The 19,975-nt window shown below is 42.9% G+C and overlaps 1 protein-coding gene across 4 annotated transcripts; it reads left to right on the top strand.

The window, feature by feature from the left end:
- Window positions 1-843: 843 nt before the first annotated feature.
- Window positions 844-19,850, top strand: LAYN (layilin). Of its 4 annotated transcripts, XM_016165673.2 has the most exons (8): window positions 871-1,088; window positions 1,724-1,747; window positions 4,054-4,351; window positions 9,981-10,138; window positions 14,293-14,325; window positions 14,949-15,032; window positions 17,175-17,277; window positions 18,962-19,850. In XM_016165673.2, exons 1-8 carry the CDS (start codon window positions 1,004-1,006, stop codon window positions 19,323-19,325), a joined length of 1,149 nt encoding a protein of 382 aa, XP_016021159.1. In that variant the 5' UTR covers window positions 871-1,003; the 3' UTR covers window positions 19,326-19,850. The 4 variants fall into 4 exon arrangements, with proteins under 4 accessions (XP_016021161.1, XP_016021159.1, XP_016021160.1 ...); XM_016165674.2 differs by lacking the exon at window positions 1,724-1,747 and having other exon boundaries at window positions 872-1,088; XM_016165675.2 differs by lacking the exons at window positions 1,724-1,747; window positions 4,054-4,351 and having other exon boundaries at window positions 844-1,088.
- The last annotated feature ends 125 nt before the right edge of the window (window positions 19,851-19,975 follow it).

The following is a 19,975-nucleotide window of genomic DNA, read 5'->3' as shown; positions in this document are numbered from 1 at the left end:
TACTGGAGGCTCACACCTTATTGTCTAAATAGATTTTAAAACATTTTGCTTATTATAAGAAGCAAATGTAAAACACAACTATTGTGGGAGTTTAGAAGAAGCACACATGAAGGGCTGGGTTGATGAGGAAAGCTTTTCCAGAGAACGGGGGTCATTCACAGAAGGGGGGTGGTCATCTCCCTTCTATGGTAAGTCCAGAGCCGAACAATCACCCCCACCTCCTAACATGTGTCCTGCAAAAAGCAGTGCAGTATTATTTCCTTGCTGATTTCAGGGTCACCCTTTGGCTTCTCGGGGAGCTACTCTCCTCTCAGCCAGAACTCCAACTTAGCTTCCTTCTCTGGACCCTATCCATGCTGTCGCATAACTTGCCCGGCCAGTAGGCACGCTGCCTACTTTGGCGTTCTCTGCATCCACCACTCCTTTCTTAAGGGTAGCCTTGAGCTCCTGGACTGCTCTCTACCCAGCCCCAGAAAGGTCTCAGAGCCTTGTTTCTCCCATTGGCCCACATTGCAGAGCCGAGAACGTGGGTGCATCTGGTTATGCCCGCAGGATTTGGGGCGAGATGCGGTTCTGTTTATAGCCACAGTGCTTCTCTTCCTCGGATTTCTGAGAAGCCAGACTGGGTTTCCCCCAGCCCTTCCTCCTAGGCAATTGCAGGATCTTCTTGAGAACCTCGGAAGCTCGGAGCGGGACAAGGAGCTGGCTCCTCTCTCCCCTCTGCTCGCTTCCCTCAGATGGGCGGAGTAGCTGGCCTTGAGACGGCTGGAGGAGGCCGTCGGGGGCGGGCCAGCCAGAGGGGCTGCCCTCCCCACAGTGACGTCCCAGGGGGCGGAGGGGCAACAGGCTGGCTCCGCGCCCTCCCCGCCTCCTCCGGGTGCTGGGTCCATCAGTCCTCCGGAGATGCTGCCGCCGCCGTTGCAGTTGTCGTGCACACTGTTGTGGGTCCGCCAGCTCAATCGCCGTAGCACCCAGGTGTCCGAGGGCGCACTAGAGCCGGGCCATGCAACTGGGAGCGGCGCTGCAGGCTGTGCTGCTGGTCATGCTGCTGGCCGGGCCCCGGGGCGTGACGGGTCATCTGCTAAGCGGTGAGTGAGTGCCCTGGGGCAGGGGCTGATTCCTGGGAGGGCTCGGCTAATGCATCCACTGCACCCCAGCTACCGCTGACCATCTTCTGGGACGCTGTGCCACTTCTCTGGCCCTCCGTGGAGTGGTAGGGGGTGGCGCCCCCACCCTTCTAGTGGACAGCCCTCCGGCGCCCCCTTGCTTCAAGGGGAGCAAGCAATTGCCGCTCGGCTGAGACCTGCCTGGATTTCCTGCATAGCCAGGACCGCTTGAAGTTTGTTCCCCTCGCGGGGTTACCGAAATTCGGAGGACGTAGGCTAGGTAGGACAGTAAGCAAATCTGCCCCAGTAGGCGCCCTCTCCGGCCCGCTCCATGGAGTGCGGTGAAACAGTCCCCGGGACCCCACGCAGAGGGGGGTCACCAACTCCCTTCCCTCCCCCTGGAGACGGCGGCTACAGTAGGGATTCTGGATCTGCAGTGCCATGGGAACCCAGTCTGTTACTCCTGGTCTTTTTCGTGGGGAGGATGGCTGGATCCAGCGCGGGGAATAGGAACGCTTAGAGATCGGAAAAGAAGCCTAGGTGGCGCGGGCCAAGCCCCGCCTAACTCTGGGGAATGACTCTCTGTTTCCTTCCTCCTGTCGTGTCACTCACTGCAGCCTCGGACTTGGATCTCAGAGGAGGTACAGTGCTTTGGCTTCTTGCCTCCTCCATTATTCGTCCTGCATGTCTGGGGGTGGGGTGTGGGGGAGTATGTCTATTCTCCCTTCTCAGGTCCGCCTCGCAGGCGAGACTGGCCGAGAGAGATAGGGAACAAAAACCTGCACTCAGTTATCCGTGCTTGCTCAGTTGATTTAACGAACTTAAAGCTGGTTTCAGGATGGGATGGGGTGCGGGGCAGCGAAAGAGGAGTGTAACTAAATTAGGCTGCTTGAATTAGGGGTGCATGGGCTCTATCCTTTGCCGTGGCGTACACAAGGCTCTCCTATCCTTCCCCTTACTGTTAATGAGAAGAGAAAGACACTTCCTGAAGGCAAGGGAACCAGAGATGCCTCGTCCCCCGCCCCTCCCCTTCAGCCCTGGCACTCACCAGCTGACTTGGGATGTCCGGTGTGGCTGGACCCTACAGGAAACTCCTTTAAGATATTATGTTTTCCCTTGATAATCACATGTGGAAAAGCAGGAACCACCAGGAAATTCAGCTCCAGCTTATGTGTTACTGGTGGCCAGGCTGGGGTTTCCTGGGACTCATTCGTTTGTTGCAGCCTCATCTGGAGCCACCTCTAGGGACTCATAGAAGTTGGGCGGGCCCCACCTTCTCCCCAGGCTGCAGCTCAACTACAGCCTCTCTGGCCCGCAGTCCCCGGTCTCTCTAGAACATGTCTTTAGTCAGATGTCCCGCTTTTAAGTCCTCCTATTTTACCGAACCAGCACTGTTGGAATTTCTCTATTCGGCAATAGCAGAATAACAGAGAAAGGAAGAAGATGCAAAACTCTTATAACTTGTTGCTTATTTAGAATTTCTTTACCAAAGCGGACAAAGAAAAAATAGAAAATAAGCTTTCTGTATTATCTGTATGTGTTCTGTTCCCATTGAGCACTGAAAATGCAGTTAACTGCCTGTGACCTTTGCCCTGTATTTTGGACAGCATTGAGAATAGTGAATGCTATCTGGCTCCTTGCACAGCTGCAAACCAAGCTAGGAAAATGAGAACTCTCCACGAGGGCTGGGAAGAGGTTCCCAAAACAAAATCCTTTATCCCTTGCTCTTTGGCAACAATTCACACCCACAACCTACCATTTGGCTTTCCAATGCAAGAGATTCCTCTTGTTGAAATTTGGTTTTCACTTTGTACATCCGGATTCAGAAACACATGCTGTCTCCTCCTGTGGGCTAGGAACTGGAGTTTGTTTCTATATTCACAGTACCTAACACAGCACCAGGCACAGAGTGTACACTCAATACATGTTGATAAAACTAAGGAATAATGAGGGTAATGTGTCAGGTGCAGCGAGGCTTCAGGCACCCAGACACAAGCTAAAGTGGTGAGTACTGGTGAACAATTTATTTGGACCTCTGTAGAATCCCACCTATTTGTCTGAGATGGTCTTCCGCCCTTCAGGTGTCATTTGGTCAGAGATACATTGCATGGGCTTCCAGAGCAACCTGAGCATGGAGTAGAGTAGGGAATGAGCAATATAGTGCAGTGGTTAATGTCATGATTTTATAATCAGATCTTGGGTCTGACTCAGGCAATGCTGCTAAAGCTATGTGACCTTAGCCAAATTACTTAATTTCTCTAACCCTCAGTTTTCTCATCTGTAAAATGAGGCATAAACAATGCCTACATTGAGGGATTACTCTGAGAGTTCAATGAGATAAAGAATGTGTATAAATGTAGTTCCTAGCACATAGTTAAGAGTTCATTAAACCTCAACTTTTGTCTTTAGGCAAGAGCAGCAGCAGAAAACCCTACATATCTGATGCTCCTAGCTTCTGCTTACACCACAGACTGGGTGAATTCTCAGTCCTGCCACACAGGCAGAGGTCTCCAGGGTAGAGGATCCCACACCTGACTTTAGAATGTGTCTCTTATGTAAAGGAACTACCAAACAGAGATGACTCACTTTAAGCCACACTATCCCCTGAGACTCCCTAATGGCATGAAAATGATTTGTGTGCCTTTAAGTGAAATCATAAATCTTCATCTACCTCTCTTGTAAAATAAAAGATAGTCAAAAATGTCTGCTTTCTAAGAATCTGTATGAAGCAAATAAAATATGGAATCCCTGCACAATATAGTTTAACTCACTGCATCTCCAGGCTAGGAGAGGTATTAATTTACTCCAAGAACCCTAACTGACATTATAACAGTGATGAGTAATCAGAATTCCTGCCTGGGAGTGGCTTCATTCACATGCCTCCAGGCACCCCTGCCCTGGTATATTGTGGGAAATACTGAAATAGATTGGCTTCCTTTTTCTCTAGGACAGCTAGTCTGCCGGGGAGGGACACGGAGGCCTTGTTATAAAGTTGTTTACTTCCATGATGCTTCTCGAAGACTTAACTTTGAAGAAGCCAGAGCAGCCTGCCAGAGGGATGGGGGCCAGCTAGTCAGCATCGAGTCCGAAGATGAACAGAGACTGATAGAAAAGTTTATTGAAAACCTCCTGGCATCTGATGGTGATTTTTGGATTGGGCTCAGGAGACATGAGGAAAAACAAAGCAATAGCACAGTCTGCCAGGACTTTTATGCTTGGACCGATGGCAGCACATCAACATTCAGGTAAGTGTGTGGAACCCACAGCGGCTAATTCACTTGACATAACACAAAAAGGAGGGAGGCTGGATCTACGGTGCCACGTCAATGAGGAAATGGAGAAGGCCTCACCATGCAGAGCCATAAAGAAGATGCAGCAGTAAAATAGTACTGACCAAAGCAGTTTGGAGAAAATGGTGAATCAGCCTTGATCTGAGCCCAATTTCTTTCCAAAGAGCTCTGCTCAGGAGGGTGTGGCCCAGAAGCATTGTTTCAATGGCAAGCAATGCTTCAAGTCAGTGGTTCTGGCTATCTGGCTTTTCAGACTAAAACTCCAGTGAGAGATAGAAGGTCTGTGGGGCTAAGACTTCAGATAGGACTCCAGACCACAGGGAATCATGATGATGAACAAGAAATCAGAGCCAAGATCTAATTCGATGGATCGGCCAAGAGAAGATATAAGGAAGTCTGCAGTTTGTAGGACCCTCTTAAACCCACAGCATCAAGACTCACTCATTTCATACCCCACCCTGGCACCATGGCATTGCCATAGTCCCCCTCCCTAGGACATGTAGTGACATGCCAAAAAACATCAAATTGCAAGACAGACATAAGACTGGAAAAATGTAACAAATTTAACAAAGAATTAACATCTCTTTGTGATAGAGTTTATAGAAATCAATAAGACACTAAAACTTTATATAAGTTAATAAAACCCCAAAAGATAAAAAGGCAATAGATCTGAGCAGAGAGTTTACAAAATAAAAAATCTAACCGGTAAATAATTATATGAAAAAAGTTTAAACTCATTATCGATCAAAAGAATGAAGATTAAAATATATAAGTTTTACCTATTACACTCAAGACAGCACATCAGCATCTATCAAAGTCCACTCATTATGCTGATTAGAACCACATTTTCATCTAAGTTCCAGAAGTAACTCCTCCATAATTCTCATGGACCTCTCTTCCTGGGAGAAACTTAACAAAGTAAGGTTAATAAGTTGAACTGCACTCCCCACCACTGCAGCTGATCTCAGGGCCACAACTGATACTCATCTCCCTCTACTTTTTAATCCAGATTCCCCTCACCTTCCGCTCAGGGAGCCTCAATGGCTTACCTTGTGGTAGGATCCAGCCTCTCATCCCTGAGAAGTGTGAGACCCTAGTCACCTTGCACTTATCAGGCTAGTGTGATTGCACTTTTCCAATTACCATCAAAACTAAGCACATGAGTACCAACGGGTACCCAAATAGATAACCTGGACGCCAAACATATTGTAACAGCAGACCTGCTACCACCTCATAATTAGGGTCAGTTACCCCCTGCCAAAATAATGACTCCTCTTCTTGCCTGCTGGCCCCTGGACACAGGGATTCCAGAGTGCCCAAGTGGCAGCCACAGCTCATAGTTCAATAAGTCCCTTGCTGTATCTTCTGATGGAAGTATTCTCCCTTTAGGTACCAGGACCTTTAAACTCACAGAACCCAGCATTGCAGAGACAAGAAGCACAAATTCTTCAAGTGGGTCACTATCAGTGAGAGTAATCGGGGCTACTCTTGCTGCTACCCCTTGGCTCTCAGACCCATGTATTCTTACTCTTGGGGACACAGGATGATACAAAGGTCATTGATTCAAAGTATAAACTGCATCTTGGAGGATGATGTCCTGTTCTCACAACATACTGCCTCTAAGCAAGTGCTTCAGCTGTGTTTTCAACAGCTCTTTCATCACTCTGTCAGTCTGGCAGCTTCAGGATGGTGCAATATATGATATGACTAGTAAATCGCCTGGCCAGGTGCCTACTCCTACACCTCCTTTGCTGTAAAGTAGGTCCCTCGATCTGATGAGATGTTACTTGGGATTTTGTGCTGTTAGATCAATTACCGTGTAAGCTGACTGAGGCCCTGAGGCAGGAAAGGCATATCCATACCCAGATTGTGTGTCTATCCCTGTCAAAATGAATCATTGGAAGGAGTCCAATGTAGTCAACCTGCTACCAAGTGCCAGCCTGGTCTCCTAGGGCTGGTGTTTTTTCAGGGACCTCTCTCTGGTCTCTGTCGCTGGCGGATTGGATTTTTAGCAGTTGCTAGATCAGCATGGAGAGTGGAAACCAACACTACTGAGCTCATGCATCCCTGGTGTGTATCTATTGCACCAGCGCTGGGGTAGCTAACAGGCTGGCTGACATCAACTGGCTGAGTCATTTTGTCTCCCTGGTTGTTTAGGGCCTCTTGCTAGATGCTTCCTGGTGGGCTTTAATATGGGATAGAGTCTCATACTTTATGCCTAATTCCGTATGTCTGTTCACATTACTCTATCCAATTGCTCCTTGTCCCCAGTCTTCCATTCGTTCTCCTTTTAGAAAGATTTTTTGTTTTTTCCTAATCAGCTGACCAGGCTCTTTGCCCTGAGTCCTTATATATTCTAAACTCCAATAACCACTCTTTCCACACAAATTGGTTAATGGCATACACCAACTAAAATCTGGCCATTGAGAGATCTTTCAAGGCCACCTCTGAAGGGGGCTGTAGTGCAGCTGTTTTCCTTTTGGAGTTGTACTCCCATACTTGCCTGACCTATCCACAAACCAAACTCAGGCTATCTCTATCTGTTAGTTGTAAGGGTTTTTTTTCTGCAGTTATAGGTACCATAGGGAGAGGCTCTGGTACAACAGTGATGTCACAGCAGTCTGCTCTACCTATTCATGCAGTACCCTTTGGTCCTACTCATGCAATGCCCTTCAGTCCTATATGTACCTCTTCCATATTCTAATGGACGGATTCCATACCTGGCCAACCTATGACTAGGTATGTCTGACAGTACCTCACTCATGAGAGGCAAACTGGATTGCATGGTCTCTTGGTGCTTCTTGCCTAGTAGCAAGCCAGGAATTATTTTACAAAACGTGATTCTTTCCCAGCTACAGATAACCTGGCTTTGCTACAGAATCCTAGGGGTCGATATTGTGATTCTCTCATTGGGGCTTGGCACAAATTCTTTATGACATTATTTTCTCCACCACTGATACTTCTAATAATAGAGTCTGCTTGATCATATAGCTCACATGGCAAGACTGCTAACACCACAGCCTAGACCTGCTTCAGAGTCCCTTTCTGCTCTGGATCCCCATTCAAAGATGGCTGTCTTCTGTGTCAGCTGGTAAATGGGCCAGAACAGTATTCTTAGGTGTGAAACATGCTGCCTCTAGAACCCAAAGAGGCCTACTAGGCACTATGCTTTCTTCTTCAAGTTATTGCACGAAACCCTTTTAATTTGAAAGAGATGTTCTGGCATTCTCTAGATCACTGGACTTCGACATCTATACATTTTCATGAAGTGGCGGGCCCCTGAATCTTCATAGGGTTTGTCTCCAACACTTGCAGCACGTGAGTCCTACTAAAACCTCCAATGTACTAGCTACTTCTTACTCATCCGGTTCGATTAGCATGATGTCAACAAGACAGTGGACCAGTGTAATTTTCTGCAAGATGTCTAGCCAGTCCAGGTCTCTTCATACCACATTATGATGTAGGGTAGGAAAATTAGTATAGTACTGAGGCAAGACTGTAAGTGTATACTGTTGTCCATTCCAAATGAATCCAAACAATTTCTGATTTTTTTCTGATACAGATCGAAAAGAATGTGTTCATCAGATCTCTGCATAGTAGGTACTAAGGGCATACTAAGTACCTTCATAGTAGGTACCTGCTTTAGCAAAGAGCTAGAGGGCATGTTAACCAGCTCTATCAAAAAGTTAGGGTGCTCACAATTGAGGCTTCTACTTGGTTGAGTTTATGCTACTCCAGTATCATCCTTCAGGGACTGCCTGGTTTTTGCAGGAGCCAGACTAGTGAATTAAATAGAGATATGATGGGGAATGCAACCCTTGCATTCCCTAAATCTTTAGGGGTGGCACTACTTTCTGTTATCTTTTTCTGGGTAAAATATTGTTTTTATTTACTGTCTTGGAGAGGGTGGGGAGGAGTACAGTTTCAGAAGCTTCCACTCGACCTTCTCTACTATTATGACTCTTAACCCATAGGCTTTCAATTCATATATTTGGGGACTGGGGAATGACCACCAGATGGGTCCCACTGTGAGCTGGTCCTGGGCCAGAAATCCACTTAATATCTGGCCTCAATATGCTCCCACTCTAATGGGTATCAATGTCAACTTATACTTTGTGTCCAAAAGTCTTTACAATATTTGGGTCTTCCTCTTCCCTCAGTGTATGATTATTTGAATAAATGGTCATAGGTCCCTTTGAGAGAAAAGGGGAAATTATTACCATAGGTACCTGCTGTAGTGTTGAAGGGTCCTTCCTGGGAACCAAGCCTCTCTTTATATCAGTGGGTTCCAAGCCTAAAAGCTAGCTCAAGTTCAGAAACTAGGTGCCGGGTATAATATTCCATCCATTCTATCATCTTTAAAATGAAATGGCATAAAGCCATAAGGCCGGTGGGGAGAACAGGCAAGTCAGGGTAGGAGGCCCACCAACAGGGTTGGAAAATGGCCTGAAGGTATCTAATGAGGTACAGAGCCCAGCCTCAGTGGGGGCCCCCAAGTGTCAAGGCACAGTATCCAAGCAGTGTTGCAAGCTCAGATATTGTCCAGGCACATTCAACCCAGTGGGTACAACAAAGGGTCTTCCTTTTAGAAGACAGAAACACAGCACTCAAGCAAAGCAATAATGGAGTGCTATGAGGAGACCTGTTTCTTGGCTGTCTCCTAAAGAGGGGCTCTGACAAGAGTTAGGCAGAGCAGTAGGACCCAACTAATAATCTCAGCATTAGGGAAAGATCTGAGTGCTAGAAGGCAACGACTCAGGTGGGTAACCCGGCAGACGTAGAGTCCAGCACTACGTCAATGCATGGGGTGGGTGCTCACAGTACTGAGACTCTCTATGGAATCCAAAGCCTTGACCTGACACCCACATATCCAGTTGGGTTGCAGCACCATTTAATTCTAAGTACCACTGAGTAGTGGAGCTGAGGCTGCTAACGCACCCCATCAGGACCCAACGAGACAAAGACAAGAAACCTAGCAGTGGAGGCTGACAGAGGGGCTTATCAGCCTGATGAAGTGGAAACAACTGAAAAAGACTAGGTGGACCTTCTGCTCTTGGTTCCGCACCCTCACCTGTTTTGACAGCATCTACGTTTTAGGAAGTGTAGTGCTTGAATTTTTCATCTACTTTCCAGGGCTGAGAAGGCAGTTATAGCCAATTAAAAAGTATGGGGAGATGGGTAGCAGGGCAAGCTCTGGATGAGATAAGTCATACCTCTTCTCAGTGCATCTGATTCTTAAAAATAGAAAACGAATCCAGTTATCAAAAAGCAAGAAGGAAATAGAATCATCCAGACTGGTTCTGCTAGCTGCTTTTTCTCATAATCACTTGGCAGACATCATACGGTAATATATTCTTCCCTGCAAAGAGACTGTGGCAAATGCCAGATAATTGATTGTGATGGTCATATTAGAAGGTGTGCAATTCTACTTACTAGAAGTACTTCAATTCCTCCCTTTCTCTGTATTATGTTCTGAAGCAGAATCTAAAGTTCATGAAGCAGTGAAATTCGATGGGAAAACAAGGCTTTTAAGTCCTGTGGCATCCTTCTCCAGTTGCCCCCACTGTTGACCCCTTTCCTACAGGAACTGGTATGTGGATGAGCCTTCCTGTGAGAGCGAGGTCTGTGTGGTCATGTACCATCAGCCGTCAGCACCCACCGGCATCGGGGGCCCCTACATGTTCCAGTGGAATGATGACCGATGCAACGTGAAGAACAACTTCATTTGCAAATATTCTGATGGTAACGAATCCTCTCCCAAGTTATATGGCTGCATTCTCAACTTCCTCTCTCATTTCACAAGCAGCTGATAGTTCCAAGAATTTGTTATGTGGTCTCTGAGAAAGCTCGCAGCAATATTAAACATTGAGATTTCTTGTAATGGGAAATGTAGTGACGTTTTTCTCATTGAGGAGTAATTCTAGCAAAGAAGAAGGGTATCAGATGCTAAGATGGTTAAAAGAAGGGATGAAGAAAAGAAAGGGTCTAATTTATATATGACAAAGCAAGAATTATGAGAACTGCAGAAAACAAAAAGCCCTCTAAATGGACAATTACCAATTCTTATTCTTTCCACATGTGAGATTGGCTGTAAAAACTTGGAATAAAGAAGAAATGTGGAAGAAACCTGGCCATTATTCCTGCAGTCTTCTAACAGCCATGTGAGATTATTTTCTGGGGCTTTAAGGAAACAAAATAATGACCAGAGGAGGTAGATGATAAAATACACTGCCATTACTCAGAGAGCAGACACTTTAATGAGCAGGCTCAAACTCCCGGACTACCTTCTATATATGTCTTGCAAATTCAACTGTCATTTGCTTCTAGATCTGTTAAGGGTTTGGCTACAGAACTGTAGTCTCATTCTACTAGAGTTTCCCAAATTCCTCCATTATAACTGACTTTGATCTAAACTTGAAGTGATTTTTGATCTGTCCCTGAAGTTTCTCATCTCTGTAAAGCCAACTGCTTGGTTCTTCTGTTTCTGTATACTTTCCTGACAGGAATAGAGCGACTTGTTAATTATCTCTAGCTGGTGACTAAATAATCCCATCATTTAAAAATTGTCTGAATTGGACTATGCTTTTGCTGCAATTTTTGCTGCTGACAGGTTTCTTTCCTCCCTTTTCTCCCCCTTAAAGTTGTCTTAGGCAGGGAGGTTGCAAAGACAGACACTGGTTTAGCAAGTCACCTTTCAGGGCAACAAAAGCAACCATTTGTTACAAACTTGCTTCCCATTATATCTTATTAGTGCCATGATTTAAAATTTTGTACTTTTTGAACATTTTTTGAAATGTGATATTTTGACAGTTGTTTTTATATCCTTTTATTTTTGGACTCTAACCTAGTTCATTTTTTTAAATCACATTCTTTATTACTTTTGCTATTACCTGTATTAGACTGAATTCTGGCAGGAAAAGATATAAAAGTTTAATGAAGAGAGTATAATAAAAGGATATTTGCAGAAGCGTGGGCAAAGAGCAAGAGATGGTAAGTGTCCAGAGACTAGCTACAATAGGAAGCTCTTATTATCCATAGGCCTAAAGGAGTGAGGGGAGAGAATGGCTTTAGTGGAACCCAGAGAAAACTTAAGGTCATGGAAGGGGAGCCACCCAGCAGGAGCTGTGACCATACAGTGTAGCTACTGTCAAACCACAGTGAAGTGGGAAGAGGGGAGAGGAATAAATACCTGGACCTTTCTCTCCTCCTGCTCTCTGAGCTCTGCCTCTGCCTCTCATCGGTTAAGTCCACATAGAGGCCAAAGGACAAGGGGGCCCCAGTGACACAATCCATAGAGGTGAGCCTCCAAGGACACAGAGAATAGATCTGGCAGAGGGAGATGGGCACATAGAAAAAAAAAGTAACACTTTGCCTTATCCTCAGGATAAGTTCACACACCTTAGCATGCCATAAAGGATCACTGTGATCAGACCCTTGCCTCTCTCCAGCTTCATTCTCACAACTTTTCCCCGCATCCCATTCCTCTCTGCACACTCTGAAATTCCCCCACAAGCTCTTAATTGCTGTTTCCTGTGCTTGGAATACCCTTCTCCTTTCCCAGTCAACTCTTCATCTCAACTCACCTTTCAGGTTCAGGTTAAACATCACCTTCTCTCATAATAACTAAGTGCAATAAGTGATTGTGTATTGAATTCTGGGTGAGGATGATGAGGATTATGATGAGGATGGTTTTCTATAAAGGGCATTATTAGGACAATTGGGAGAATTTAAATAAGGTCTGTAGATTAGATAACAGAATATCAATGTTGTTTTGTTAGTTTTGATCACTATACTGTGGTTATGTAGGAAAATGCCACACTGCACATCTTCTAAAATACACATCGAAGTACTTAGGAGTGAAGCATAACCAAGCCTACAACCTACTCTCAAGAAAAAAGTTATGTGTGTGTCTGTATATGTTTTCATATATATATGCACCTCTATGGAGATATAAACAAAAATATAGACGTATAGATATAAATATAGAGATATATATAAAGAGAATAATTAAATGAATGAAATGTGATAAAATGATAATATTTGGGTGGAGGATTGTGGAAATTCTTTGTACCAGTCTTGCAAATTTTCATAAATCTGAAATTACTTCAAAAAGAAATTTTTAAAAAATTTCCTCTGCAAAACCTTTGAGGGCTCCTCCAAACTAGGTTAGGTATTCCTCCTGTGAGGATCCTAGCACCACACACACAGTACTTTAACCACCTATGTACAAATCCCTTTGGTACGTGGTTGGCATGAGGTCTGGAAGCATGCATGTTTGACGTGAGGTCTGGAAGCATGCATGTTTGACGAACGAATCTCTCCACTTGATGGACTAGGGGAAGATCACCCAGTACGGTTCTAATAGGATGGCACATCATCCTTATGCCAGAGTGGCAAAGGACTGTTTGAATAACATCTAAAACCAGATTTGACAACATGACCACATAGAGTAGGTGGCATGCTAGCCAGATCTGAACACTTGATTATGTCAGGGGTATGCTAAAGGCAGAGGTGGATTCAGTGAAAATCAAAGACAAGTCAGAGACAAGGCATTGCAGATGCACTGCAGAATGGAAGGAAATGATGCATTAATGTGCCATTTACTGCAGTTTTGCACAGTGGACTGAACCATGGAGGGACAGGAAAATGAACAGATCACATAATGTTATTGAATATGCTATGTATTGTAATGTAATGTCACAGAACCGATATTTATTAATATTTTCCTGTATTTCCATATTTTATGGCCAAACCGTAGTGTATAAGAAAGAGCCTTAGAGGGATGGGACCATTTCTCATTTGCTATTGAATCTCTACCTAGCACAGAGTTTGTCTCCTTGTGATTTTAATTTTTATTTGAATTTATTTAGTTCCAATCCCAGTTCAGCTACCTATTAGCTGTGAGATTTGAACAAATTATTTATTCTCCCTGTACCTCAGGTTCCTCGTGTACTAAATCAGAATAATAATAGCACCTACCTTATAAAGCTGTTATCAAGATAAATGTGTTTGTTTTTATAAAACAGAACATGATATGTTTCTGTCATATAGCATACACTATATGTGTGTTTTTAAATAAATTAATGAATTGGCATCATCTCTACAAACTCACACACTTACGTGAAGATGATTAAAAGTTTTCTCTAAATAGTTTTGACATCCTGGCCTTAGGACTGTTAATTCTAAAATCTCACCCTTAACGACCCTATCCCTGTGAATCCTAGAACATCCCATTAGCATAAGAGTTTGACTACCAATACAAGAAGCTGACACACTCCCAGCCAAAGGTAAAAATGTTCGATGTAAGTTGTCTATGCAACCTGACTTTTCCAAGGCTCTCTGAAATACTTAAAATGACTCAGGGTTTTAGATTACCAGTCTCTGCCTAGGGGCTGGCCAGTGATCTGCTTAGCCCCCCAACCACTTCCACCACTTGGAGATCAGTGTTTGTTGCTTTCTAAACATCCTCAGTAGGAATTGTTAAAATGTCTTGGGTAGCTTTAAAATAATCCAGGCTTGAGTATAGCTGGGGAGGAGTAGGGATTATTGTTGAAGCTAAATTAGCCATATGTTGATAAGAGCTGAAGCTGAGTGATAGTACACAAAGGTTCATTATACCAGCCTTTCTATTTTTGTGTATGTTTGGAAATCCCCATATATAAATTTTCAAAATACTTTTTTAAAAAAAAGTACCCAAGCAAAGATGGAGGAAGGCTAGTCTTTGTGCACAAGTGATTCTTTTGACTTACTAACCCCATTCCTGGCATCTAGTAACACTAAGATAGTTTATTAGATGACTGAATGAGCAAATAAATGGATGCCATGATCTGGCCAATTTCATTCAAATGGCATGCAAATTTAGTTATTATTTTTGTTTTTATTTCTTTCTGCTACAGAAAAACCAACAGGCCCTTTTATGGCTCCGGGAGGTAAGTTTTTCTTTTGAGATTTTGGTTAATTTGGGCTATTTCACAGCCCTTTTTCATAGTCTTAGTAGCATATATTCTTTATATCAGATTATTCAACAAAAAGACCATTGTTGCTAAACCAGACCATTTGGACAGGTATATACCGCACCCAGCCACAGTTACTGACAAATAGTTCAGTAATCTCACTCTCTAACATTGCCTATTTCTCAAAGCTTTCTGTAAAGAAACAGTTGTAAATTTGGTTTGGGATGTTACCTGTCATTATGGACAATATGAAAGGAAGAATTTGATCCAATTAAACAAGAAGTGAGCCAAACCGATAATTTATGGTCCTAGAAGTGAGTCATTGGTCCTTCCCCTTAGTACCTCAGTACTTTATGTGCCCCGACGCCAGCTGCCTGCTGGTTGTTATGATTCTTGGCAGGAAGAGCCCACCAGAAAGAAGATGACAATTAAACTTTTATACCAACAGATTCTACCCTCTACTTTTCTATGTTTATAAATGACACTGGTCAAATTGCTACTGCTCTTTGGCATCCCACCTTGAACCTGGTAGCACCTCAGAGAATATCTGAATTATGATGCCTTTCTCCAGGTTCTCAAGTCCATGTGTCTGTCTCCAGGTGAAGGAACAGAGCCAGCCACACCCATACTTCCAGAAGACATAGAGAAAGAAGATGCCAAAGAAACTTTTAAAGAAAATGAAGGTATGTACAAAACTCTCCTGAGAAAAATAAATAATGGGACTCTCTTGATTACAAATTATCCACTTTCTTCTTTCCCACAGCTACTTAACAATAAAACAAAACAGGGCATTTGTGACTTTGCAAAAACTACATTATATGTTAGATTTCATCAGTGAAATATGCAAGTGGAGCTATCCTAAGACAATTAGGGAGATTAGACTACACAGGGGCGAAAAATCTGTGTAAAGACAGAGCCTTGGGAACCACCCAGAAGTCATGGGGAGGAGGAGGGGTCAGAGGCTGAGAGAATGGATGTAGCGAACTCAGAGCAAAAAGACCCAGGCTATGATAGAAAACATCCAGGATTAATATTCATTTGTGAAGCAAATAGAGGAAATGGGCAAAAACATTTTAAAAGTTAAATCATAAAAGAAAATGGGATGATAAATGGGAGTGCTAATGGACTTTCAACCTTGACTCTCATCTTGAGTTTTGAGAGGGAGATCTGGGTTCCTGTCATTGAACAACCTTTAAAAAAAAAAAAAGAAAACAATTTCTCTGTGCTTCGGTTTATCATTTGCACAATGAAAGTAATATTTTTCTCATCTACCTGAGAGACTGTGTCCATAAAATAGAGTCAAATATTGCAATACTGCAATTAAATTCTGACACTAGCCACGCTGAGTTAGTGCAGATCCTACAGGTTAAGGATTCAAACCCCAAAAAGACTGTCCTCATTTCGGCCACAAGTTCTGGGCCCCCCAGGCCACTTACACTTCTGATCAACTGGCTATAAATCCAGGGGGTGCCCATAATCCCATCAGGTTCATTAATTCAGAACAATGCACAGAACTCAGAAAAATATTATACTTATGACTACATTTTATTATAAAGGATACAAATAAGGACTAGCCAAATGAAGAAACACAGAAGGTGAGGTCTGGAAGGGTCCCAAATGGGAGTTTCTGTGTCCACTCCCTGTAGATCAGGATGCCTTATCATGCTTCTGACACACCAATGTGTTCACCAACCAGAAAACTCCATTGAGCTTTGGTGTGCAGAGGTTTTAATGAGATGTCATTACATAGGCATGATTGATTTGATCATTGGCCATGTAACTGAACTCAATCTCTGGGTCCCATTCACTCCCCACCAGCCCCCATCCTGAGACATTTCTGTCGGCATAAACTCTGATATGGTCATGAATAACAGTCACTCCTATTACCTGAGAAATTCCAAAGATTTAGAGCCTCACTCCCAGGAACCAGGGATAAAGGGCAATCAAATCTATTATTACACAACAAATACTATGTAAAAATGTTTTGATAAAAGTACAAAGTGCTATGGTGGTGTTTTTTTTGCTCTTCGTTATTATGGTGGTATTTAAAGTGGGTTTTGTCTGGGCTTTTTTTTTTCCTTTGGTGGTTGTCAGGTTTGCAGCCTTACGGAAAAAGAAAGCAATAGCCTCTGGATAGCTGGGAATCTTGACCAGTAGGAGTAGAAAAGGGGTCAGTCCCCTTTCTTGATTCTTCCCAAAGCCCCTTGAGGGAAAATTCTCTGGTTCTAAGAGAATTTTAAAGGACAGGAAAGGTCAAGAAAGCAGACCTCAAAGAGCCCTCCAGTCACTGCTCATGCGCCCAACTGGATTCAGTTCATCTTACAAATGTTGGGTAGATTCTACAATCTGATTCATGTGCATCATGTAATCTTCCCTTTCCTGGTAGTAACTCTGAGACTTCTGGCTTGCTTCTTTTTCCTTTCCTCTCCCCGACCCCAACTTGGTAGCTACAATTTCTTTCCTTAGAGTGAAAGACATTTTCACTGCCCAAGCAGCCCCTGCTTCATTAAGAGGAAGGACAAGAGAGAATCTCTTTCCTCTGAGAAAAAAAAAAATTAATAAACAAAACTGCTCTTCTGATATTTTGCATGAAACCCAAAAATTTCAACTTTTTTTCTCTATTACTTATGATAATAGGGCTGGTAGAAAATGCTCATTTATTAAAACTAGAAGACTTTGCTAACTGGGTAATTGTATACCTCTTTCCTTCCAGAAATGTGCTTTTTTGAATACTCTGTGTTGATGATGTTGACTATGCTTGTTAAAGTCTATTTTGAAGCACATAAAAACATCACTAATACTGATAAATGAGTTTCTCTTTTCAGAAGCTGCCTCGAATCTTGCCTACTTCCTCATCCCCAGCATTCCCCTTTTCCTCCTTCTTGTCATCACCACAGTTGGATGCTGGGTTTGGATCTGTAGAAGGAGGCAAGTAAAACCTTCATCATGTAAACCTTTATGTCTTCTGAACTCCTTAAGATTAGGGCATTGCCCTGTTTACTTCATTAAAAGCCATGGCAGCTCCAAGAGAACTACCACTGCAGATTTGAGAGTAAATTCTCTGCCGTGCTCAAGGCATTCGGAAGTACTAAGCATTCATGCTTAGTTGTGATTAAAAGAGTGATCTCATATTATTCGTTAATGTTTTTGAGTGGAAGATTTTAAATGACTTGAGGCGTAGAATTGTTATTCACCTCCTGTGTACTCTCTCATCACTCAGCAAAGTGCTCTCATAAATGTATGCTCTCACTCCAAAAATTTTTATTGGGTGAGAGAAGGAATGAATAGTGAGCCATGTGAAAAACAACTGTTCCAGCCTTCTGCGAAGCATCTGAAACTAAATCACTTTATTCAAAATAAAATAGCCAAATCCTTTTAATTGACATTTCTTTTGGTAGGATACACAATTTTAGATTGCAACAACATAGCTACACTAAGTAACCTAGGATCATGTTGTCACCATTTTTGAGCTCTTCTCAGCTACCTTTTTATTCCCCATCATCATGGTATATATAAAAGCAGGCTAGTATGCCCATTTTACAACAGGAAAACTAAGGTCCAATTTAAGATCTGACATCCTTCGATGACCAATTGAAGATGAATTAGTAAAATTCCAGTGTAGAACCTACTTCATTTAGTTACAACATCCTTATATGATTATTAGAATTAAAGCAGTTAATTCATGCAGAACGGGCATATAGTTCTGCATGTATTAACTGCTTTAACTCTAATAATTAAAGCACTCAAAAATGTTAGCTTTAATTAGAATCATTTTTATTAATTTCTTCTAATCTTGAAATAGGATTCAGTCCAAAAAATTACAAATATATTTTCCTACTGCTTACTCTACAGTTGGTTCTTGATTTCCCTTCTTTACTGTTTAGCACCTCACCAATATTTGGGAATTGTAACTCTGAAGCTGGACTCTATCTCAGAGGTTTTGACCTATTTTGTGCCACATACCCCTATAGCAATCTGGTGAAGCTTATGGACTCCTTCCCAGAACAATATTTTTAAACGAAAAAAATAATACGCTTTGGAATGCAGGAGAAGTAATACTAATACATATTGTTTAACAAAATATTTCCAAAAATGAAGATGCGATACTGTATAACATGCATCTTTTTTAATGTAGTGGTGGAAATAATTATCATAATTTTGAAGTAGAGATGAGCATAAAATATTTTAAGGCATCTATTATAACTGATATAATAAGAAAATATGATTTCTGTTGGTGATCAAGTGAAAGATATTACTAATTCTATTTTGGTTTACTGCTTATATTTAGAATTGAAGGACATCTTAAATTTCACTTAGAGATGAGTTTTTTAAATGCGATATTCATGGACCCTCCGGGGCTCGGGAGATCCCAGGATAAGCACCTCTGTTCTATGCTCTGGCAGTAGTGAATGATAGATATACGATTGCTTTAAACATAACAACACTTTCCTGTTTTGTTATCAAAGCCCACACCTGTAAGTTTAGGTAGATGAGAAGCGCAGTGTGGTGATTGCCCAGGATGCCGTCCTCCTGCTGTTGGACCAGGAGGGGCAAGGATATTCTAAGTCCACTTTTCTAAAAAGCACTCAGCCCTGGTTTTGTTTCTTTCTAGGAAACGCGAGCAGCCGGACCCCAGCACAAAGCCGCAGCACGCCACGTGGGCCTGTCCTCACCAAGGGAACAGCCCGGATTTAGAGGTTTACAATGTCATACGAAAACAAAGCGAAGCCGATTTAGCGGAGACCCGGCCTGACCTGAAGAACCTTTCATTCCGAGTGTGTTCAGGAGAAGCTACTCCCGATGACACGTCTTGTGACTATGACAACATGGCTGTGAACCCATCTGAAAGCGGATTCGTGACTCTAGCGAGCATGGAGAGCGGCTTTGTGACCAATGACATTTACGAGTTCTCACCTGACCGAATGGGGAGGAGCAAGGAGTCCGGATGGGTGGAAAATGAAATATATGGTTATTAGGACGCATGAAAAACACCTGAACTAACAAGAATAGTTAAGAAAATAAGCAAAAGTCTATTTTCTGTAAGGAAAACAGCCTATGAAAATGCTCAGACCAGGTCCTAGGGGTAAGCATGTGATCCCCATTAGCCTTTTTGGGTCCACAAGTTTTGACTGTATCCTTTATCCCAGCCTCTCAGACAGCTGGACCTTATGAGAGAAAGCACCTTGCTGAGGGTCCGGCACACAGTATAAAATAAATGTCAGTTGATTGATTATATCCACCTTTCAAGAGACAATGTTTTCACCGGAAGGAATAAGGTTGTGGCCATGGGACTTGAGACACCCATGTTTACATTCTGTTTTTCTTGCTCTACACAGCAGCACACATAATCACAAAGAGACAGAAATTACAGAAGCTTTCAAAGTCTACATGTGTTAGCATCAGCTGGCCTGTGCATCCTCAAGTCATATTGTCTGGTTTGTTATTGTTTTTTTTTGCGAAGAATCAAATCAAATAAAAAGCAGGAAGCAGCATGTTAGTCAGTCTGTGTCTACAGCCTTTCCTCTGCATGTGGCCTCAGGAGACCTTCTTTTCTTTCTCTTGACATCCAAACTTGGAAATATCCAACTTGGAAATACTTTAGAAACTAAAAATGAAATCAAGTCTC

Source organism: Rousettus aegyptiacus, unplaced genomic scaffold, assembly GCF_014176215.1.
Source record: "Rousettus aegyptiacus isolate mRouAeg1 unplaced genomic scaffold, mRouAeg1.p scaffold_m13_p_5, whole genome shotgun sequence".
Taxonomy (NCBI): Eukaryota; Metazoa; Chordata; class Mammalia; order Chiroptera; family Pteropodidae; genus Rousettus; species Rousettus aegyptiacus.
Note: the sequence above shows the minus strand (reverse complement) of the source record. Positions and strands in the feature narration are given on the sequence as shown.

Coding starts and splice junctions, on each gene's coding strand:
- LAYN (XM_016165673.2), top strand. CDS start 1,004: ATGCAACTGGGAGCGGCGCTGCAGGCTGTGCTGCTGGTCATGCTGCTG. Junction 10,139..14,292: donor CATTTGCAAATATTCTGATG/GTAACGAATCCT, acceptor TTTCTGCTACAG/AAAAACCAACAGGCCCTTTT. Junction 15,033..17,174: donor AACTTTTAAAGAAAATGAAG/GTATGTACAAAA, acceptor TTCTCTTTTCAG/AAGCTGCCTCGAATCTTGCC.